The 7,663-nt window shown below is 43.8% G+C and overlaps 1 protein-coding gene across 1 annotated transcript in view; it reads left to right on the top strand.

Annotated features, from left to right (window-relative positions):
- The first annotated feature begins 2,306 nt into the window (after window positions 1-2,306).
- PDZK1IP1 (PDZK1 interacting protein 1) overlaps window positions 2,307-7,663 on the top strand; it is a 6,691-nt gene continuing 1,334 nt past the window's right edge. The window contains exons 1-3 of the mRNA XM_044430329.1: window positions 2,307-2,328; window positions 5,254-5,362; window positions 6,848-6,952. Coding sequence (XP_044286264.1) covers window positions 2,307-2,328; window positions 5,254-5,362; window positions 6,848-6,952 — 236 coding nt within the window. The remainder of the gene's footprint in view (window positions 2,329-5,253; window positions 5,363-6,847; window positions 6,953-7,663) is intronic.

Raw genomic sequence — 7,663 nt, 5'->3', positions numbered from 1 at the left:
CCATGTGATGGGGATGCAGCACCACCTTTTCCTTTGTCTCTGGTCACAGCATGTCCTGTCCCGGGTCAGGCAGGTCCAACAGCAACTTGTGGAAGGCTGTGGGTTTGGCAGGACTGTGGTGCTGGAGGAAAGCAACCCTCCTCAGATGGTGTGCTATTGATAGATACCTTTATGCATGGCATTTCCTTTGGACATTTCTGGGATAATTTAGCTGAGTGAACACAAACCCTCAACGAGGGCTTCCTAGGGATGGCAACAACTATTTAGGCATGGTTCTGCACCACTAACAGTTGCATGACCAGAGGAAAAAGCAGCAGTTGCAGCTTTCCTGACATCTTTTCTGCTGGTCATGCAGCTGTTGAAATCATGGAAGGAGTCCTGGCAACTCTACCTCTGCTTCACTTTGGATGGGATTGATCATAAGGCATTCCTTGTCCTGCAAGCATCTCAGGCTTGGAACAGCCCTCCTTCCCTCTGCTCTGCATGCCACACGCTGTCTGGAGGTTTACGGACAATCTGTTGGCAATGCTTGATTTGAGCGGCTCCAGGCCCATGTGTGGTGGTTGGGAATGCAGTCTTTGGGTTCATTCAGCCACTGTAGGTTCTAGAATCTGAGGTGGGGGACCTGGGCATAGCAAGCCCAGCAGGGCTCCCTAGCCTGGAAGAATGCAAACGGAGATTCTTTTCATTCTCATTCCCCCTCCCCACATTTTTTGGCAATGTATGGCCTGGTTAACATAGCACAAAAAATAGGGTTGAGTGTGGATTGTTGTGTATTATCTTTGCGGGTTGTTCATGGTTAAACAACAAAACAACTCCCGCTTAAAAAAAACAAAACAAAATAAAAAAAAAAGCGCCTTTGCTTGGTTAGTGTGACAAGGTCATATATTAGAGCAGCCCCCAATTCAATATTCCCCCGCCCCCAATTCAATGTTCCCCCACCCCCAATTCAATGACAACTTTTCACTCAATCCATACTCAACTAATAACTTTGACTTATTGTGTTGTGTGAACCCAGCCAATGCATGTTGACAGGCAGAAAGATGTTTGTCTCATTTCTAAAGGAAGGAATGATGCAAAATGGCTGTAGAGAACTTTGGACCGGCTTGCATCCGCTGTTTTAGTCCAGCATTAACCAAGGGAAAACAAGTGGAATCACGTTCCCATGTTTAGAGCTTTGAACCTCTTTACATCTAAAATTCCACAGGACTACCAAGAAACCTGGGAAGTGAGATGGTTTGGAAGAAACTCAGTTTCTAGTTCATATTTCTGCATTATAAGACAACTGAAACTCTTACCTCCTTCAGTGAGTGTGTTTGTGGGAAACTGCAAAGACTTGTTCCTCCTCCAGAACTGTATACAGTCAACCAAAATATGGAAAAGCATTTCTGCCTATATTTTGCAGGATTTTTCTGTTTGCACAAGGAATGTCTGCATGCATAAAATAGACGCATGGGTAATATCTACCCAGCAGAAGGCTGCATGGCCGTCTGGAGCTGAGGCAGCTGGGACAATGTCTATTTTCTGTGCATATTCATCAGATGCATAAAATAGACTTTGCAAAGCATGTTGGAAAATTTAGGAGATAAGATGCCATTTTCTTCTTTTTTATGCTCTTAAAATAAATCACCAAGCAGGAAGAGCTACACAGAGGCAACAAAAAGAAAGCAAGAGTGAAGGATATTCCTGCCCTATTCATAGGGTAGAAAATGGTCCAAACACATTAGATTTTAAAGTGATGGTTAACATGGGGTTAGATTCTGATTACTTACCAGTGAATAAATGTCACGGAACATGCATAGGATTGCTCTCCTAGTTAAATTTGGGTCTGACTGAAATCAGTGGGGCAAGTTAGTAATGATTTCGGTGGGAACTAAACTCAACAAATTCACATAGTTTATCCACTTCTTAAAGTCTGGATAGAAAAATGTCCTACAACTCCCAGCATGCTCCAGACAGCATATCATGCTGCGGTGCTCTCAGCCGAGTAAGTAAGAACAAAGTAAGATGAAATGAGGGACTGTTCTAACAGAAACAGCCATGTTCAAAAGGCTTCTTTCTCCTATTCTTGTGGAAGCGATCATGAACATTTCCATTTCATTTCAGATTCCTATTTTGCATCCCTTTCAAGATTCATTTTGTTAAATATGAATGTTGAAATGGCTAAGAGGGTGATGTGCAACTCATTGGCAGCATTTAAATACATTTTCTTGAATGAACAATCGAAATTCTTTAACTCCAAACTCAGGATACTGCTCAAATGATTAAAGAAATGCTTTGCTGACGATTCTTTCAGTCAAGCAATCATGGCTGAGGACAGTAGCTCAGGTCTGTTGTTCTAAGTCACAATAATCCTCTTTGGAACTGCTAACAATTAGCGTCAGGTTACACCATCAAATGAGCAAGCCCTCCGTTTCTTTTCCGGGCAAGGCCAGGAACACTGCTTTGTGTCCCAGGAAGGGAGGTGGGCACGCTTGGCATAGGGTGGCTCGACTGGGGCAGTTAGTCATCGACTTGTCAACGGAACAACCACCCTGAGAGGGGAGAGACTCTTGGTCAGAGCTGGCATGGCTGCTGCTACCGCATCATAAGGTGAAGCAGCTGCTTTTGGCAGCAAATTCCTTTTCTGCCTCCAGCTCTCTATTTGTTTAGGTGAAACCATTTCTACAGCTGGCCCTGAAGGGCAGCCAGTGTGTTCCCGTTACCATGCTCCAGACATTGAACACGGTTGCCTTTTTGTCTTTTCTTTTTTTTAACCATCTTTTAACACCAGCCTCTCTCCCACATGCACTGGGCAGGTGCAGTTTTCCTGGCACAGAGAGAAAATGGCTGGGGCAGTTTCAATGGCCGTATCACCACATGGCAGATTGCTCTGTAACAATGCACTCAAATGAGGCAGCGTAGACCTGGATTTCTCCAATAAAATTTGACAAAGAAAACTGATCCAAGTCCAGTGACATAGTGGTACATTTGGAAGGGCAGTCTCATCAGAATAATTCCTATAGCTCCAAGGAGAGTCCAAAAAGGCAGGTAGCTGTGGGGCTGTATACCAGAGTTTCCATCCTCACCAGATGAAAGCTCTGGGGCCTTAACTGCCCAGTTGTGACCAAGCCACCCCAAAATACTTTACAGTAAAACAGGCCATGAAACATGGTTGCTGAGAAAATCCACCCCTCTGCCAGCTCCTGCAAGGGCTGCAGCTAAGCCCGGAGTGTCCAGGGGAATGTGAGGAAGGTGGCGGAGAGGCTGAACAGTCCCCTTCATCAAGCCACCTGGCTAATTTCCCCTCCAGCGTGGTGCAACCTTGGCCTGCTTTCGAAGGCAGTGTTCTCTGCCAGGTTATAGTAGTGGTCCTGCGGCTGCATCACTGTGAATCCTGCTCAACTACACCAGCCTCCCTCAAAAAACCCATGTTATCTTTATTTAATCTCAAATCTATAGAGAATGTTCAGTGAAAGACTAATGATGGACAAACTGCACACAGCTCAGTTCAGAATCAATTATCATCTTTCTGGCAAGCTTTTCAGCTTTTCTCCATTCTTTCTGGTGCCAGGTGAAAACTTTTTTATTTGCCCAGTATTTTAATAGTTAACTTTTTAACTTTAGTTTTTAATAATGTATTTTATCCTGCACTGCTGCTCTACCTCTGGGCTGATTCTGTTGCAATGGCTGTGGTCTTATTGTTTTATGTCTGTTGTTGTTGTTGTTTTTGTTGTTGTTATTGTTAATGTTTAATAGCAGCCCAGGGAGCTTTGGCTATTGGGTGGCATTAAAATAAACAAACACATAAATAAATAAATACATACATACATACATACATACATTCAACCCATGAGTGGGTTTGAAGATCATGCAGGGAAAAAGGAGCTTTCATTATTTTGCATCATATTATATTTTATTCTAGTAAATGTTTGGATTGCATTTTATACTTTTATGGGCACAATCCTATGTGGATACTCTGAGGATGACGGTCTTCCTATAAAGGACAAGAGAAATTTAATTGTCATTGTTTTAACGTATTTTGTATTCGATGTTGTAAGCCGCCCCGAGGCCTTGGCAAGGGGCGGCATAGAAATGTTTTAATAAATAAATAAATAAATAAAATGCAGAGGCAAAGGTCACCTCTGCCTTCCTCTTGCTTTGCAAGCACTTAGACAGGTAATTTTGGCTATTTAGGCTCAGCGTGTTGAAGTATGTTTGGTGGTGCTGGCCCCTTCCCCTCCCTGCTCCCTGGAATGCCCCCAAAGCCCTTCTCCAAGGTTGCTCTTGTGGCCTCAGGTAAAGATACCACACTGGCTGTGAGCAGCAGTAAAAAGCTTTTGCTCAGGATCCGATAAAGCAGGGCTGAGCTCCCTGTGAGCCCCATCCTCTAGCACAGCCTCCACCGCCCCCACCGCTGCTGCACCACCAACATTTCCAAGAGGAAAAAGAAAAGCATCCGCTCGCTGATCTCTGCATGCTACAGAAAGTACAAAGGCCAAATGTCGCCTGCTATCGAGCTACATTTGTCCTGTTTAAGCTTCCATAGCCATTTGCAACTGAAAGCTGGCAGCAAACTGCTGGGGGCAGGTTGCCATCCCTGCCAAATTTGGCACTGCAAAAGGAGCGCGAGCCCAGGGAGAGGAAAGTTGCCCACCTCTGCTGGAAGCATATGGTTTTGGGTGTCTGATCAGCTGAATGCGACCATGGACATGCATAATTTAATGGCATATTCTGAGGCAGAAAACATTTGTGGGAAATGGCACTCGATTTGTGATACAGCCAAGTGTTACAAGTCGGACTGATTCATTTTGTGAACCAGATAATGATGAGTTCCAGCAGCATTGCCAGGAAAAATCAATGAACAGAATCTCTTGATTCCCAGCTATTAATCCTTAATTAATGCCTTATCACATAATTGATCAGAAACAAAACAACGCTTGTTTATCTTGCAATTATTTATTGTCTGTGGGTGGGAACTTGTTAGAGTATTCATTGGACACAGAAAGGGAACTTCTGTATGGTGGGTGGAGCGTAGATTTTAATCTGTGTGATTTATGAATGTGCATAGCCATTGAGATAGTACCACACATATTAAAAATTTAATTATATGCCAGTACTATTCTTGCTACTTCACTGAATTGGGCAACTGTCTAGAGAAAGAAGAGTTTGCAATCTTCATAGATACCGTGTCACAATTAATACAGAATTAGATCAGCCTACGAATATCAAGATCCATAACAACAACCTTGGTTTAACACCTTTTCTTGACAGTCCAGCGGAAGCTCCAGCCATGGCTGCAGGGTGTCATTGCAGTTACGGTCTTCTTGGTTTTGACAGTGATTGCCTTGGTCATCAATAAGATATGGTGCCAGGATAAAGAGTAAGTGCTCACTTTCCCCCTTCCACCTGTATGGATTGCAATGGCTGCGGGGCTTTTCTGTGGATGCAGCTGTTCTGCGCACAGGTAGTCTGAGGGCCAAACTAGATGTGAAACAAGGAGGTCTCTTATCCACATCCACCTCATTTTAAGGCAAATGTGTCTGCAAGGACCTCTAAACTGGATTGCAACTGAAATGCAGGGGAAAGGGATTGAAAGCTGCCCCCTCTTGCTGTTTGCCCCATGGAACTCACCTCAATACTTCTGTTTGTCAATGGCGGTGGGGGGAACCACAAAGAGCCCTCCTCCCACCCCAGAAGAATGAGATGAGTGACTGAGTGAAATTAGGAACATAGCATGGGATCAGTAATGTTACTCTCTCCAGTATCATGGTCCTTATAGGGTTCCTCTCTCCCTCCCCATAGCTTCCTTTAACCTTAATCTCCCAATGTCACCTCTAGTTTCTCCCTCTGAGTGCAGCATGTAGGATTCCTTTCTTTTAGGAATACCACTTTAGGATTTTATTATATTTAAGTAGTATATGGATCCCAGAATTAAATAAATAATATGCTGAGGCTGTGGGAAAGTCACACATCATATCCTTGGAGTTGTGGGGCATTTGTGTGTGATTTGCCTTGTTTCCGTGCCCAGATTAGGTATCAGATTCATGAATGGAAAAGCCTGCAGGATGCTCCATCCTGACAAAAGTCTGGCTCTTTTACAGTCTCCTCCTGGATTAATTTGCCAAATCTGTGGAGGGCATGCAGTTGACTCTTCAGCATAAAGGGAACGGCATTATTTGTGCAGGGAATGAGGAATCTGTAGAATATGTTCATGGTCTTCATTTAACTATTTTCATTAAGAAATGGATTTCTAGTCCTATGACCATGTGCTACAACATGATGGAAGGCCGTGCATCTGATGCTTTTCAAACTTTCAGGGAATCCCTTCCATGTGGACTTGCCTGACACTAGTCTAGCTGATCAGCACTCCTTACTGCCAGCACAGTAGCTTGTGGCAAGATAACACTTTATCCTCCAAATCTTAATGCTATTCTGATGATGCTGATTTCCAGCTGGCCACCCCCAATTCTGGGAAAATGTGTAGGCCATATCCTGCAGCCTTTGGTGTTTTCTTCTGCACAGCAGCATCTCCTTGAAAATACCAAGATATGGCCAGTCATTTCCCCTCCCCTTCCCTCCCTCCACACACCACAACTGTCTCTCCACTTGCCCCCTCTGTTGACAATCTTTTTCTGTGAGGGTACCCATCTTATATATGTCCAATGTTGTTTATGGTTGTAAGCTGCCACTCTGAGGATGCCTATGGGCATGAAGATGCATAATACAAAATTTAGAAACACACACACACACACACACACACACAAGAAAAACACAAATGACATCAAAGTGTAAGATCCAGGTGTTTGAATCGAACACAAAATCCATCTTCCTGGCCTTCTAGCAGTCTTTCTGATTGTTTCTACAGTGAATCTCTTGAAGACAGCAACAAAAACATGAGAGGCAACAAGAAAGATCTGAACATTTCCAAAGGCACGGAAGGAAACTACTCTGCAACTGCAGCAGATTTCAGGTTAGGACCACTTTCTTTAAAAAGCACAGTGGAGTAACAGCACAATCCTGTACCTTGTGCTGAATGGGGCTTACAGGAAAATACGTATAAGAATGCAGCAGAAACCTGTTCCACATCAGATTATGAAGTCCTTGTTAAGAAGGTAACACTCCAAGCCAGACTTGGACAGCCCAGGCTTAATTAGTCACATAAGAAGTTGAGGACAAGCTGTGATGCACGGGAATGGAGTTTGGTTGCAGGAGAACTGAGTGTGGGTAGATGCTCCAAAATGGAAGTCGGAAGGAGGGTAGTAATTGAGATCAGAGGCTGTGCACTGTGCAGGGGACTTTGGGTTGGATGGCCAGTGTTTCTGGCATCATAAGAATGTAAGGGCTGAACAGGATCAGATTCAGGGGCTATTCAGGTCCAGCAACCTGTTTCCAGTAATGTCCAACCAGATACTTCTAGGTAGCCGACAAGCATGGCAAAAGAAAAATAGTTTTCTCCAGTTACTGTTTGCCTATAAGTAGTATTTTCATACTTCCCATGTTTCCCCTTCTCCTGTCTATTCTCTCCACTCTCTAAGTCTAAACAACTCTCTTATCTGCGTCTACTTCTATTTGTCTTCTCCTCATTCTCTTTCTCCACATTCCTTGAAACACACATCATCAATTTGGAGTGGAGTGGAGTGGTGTAAAGGTAGATCACAGCATTGCCAGTCTGGAGCTTTCC

Source organism: Varanus komodoensis, unplaced genomic scaffold, assembly GCF_004798865.1.
Source record: "Varanus komodoensis strain SLA01 unplaced genomic scaffold, ASM479886v1 scaffold20_1, whole genome shotgun sequence".
Taxonomy (NCBI): domain Eukaryota; kingdom Metazoa; phylum Chordata; class Lepidosauria; order Squamata; family Varanidae; genus Varanus; species Varanus komodoensis.
Note: the sequence above shows the minus strand (reverse complement) of the source record. Positions and strands in the feature narration are given on the sequence as shown.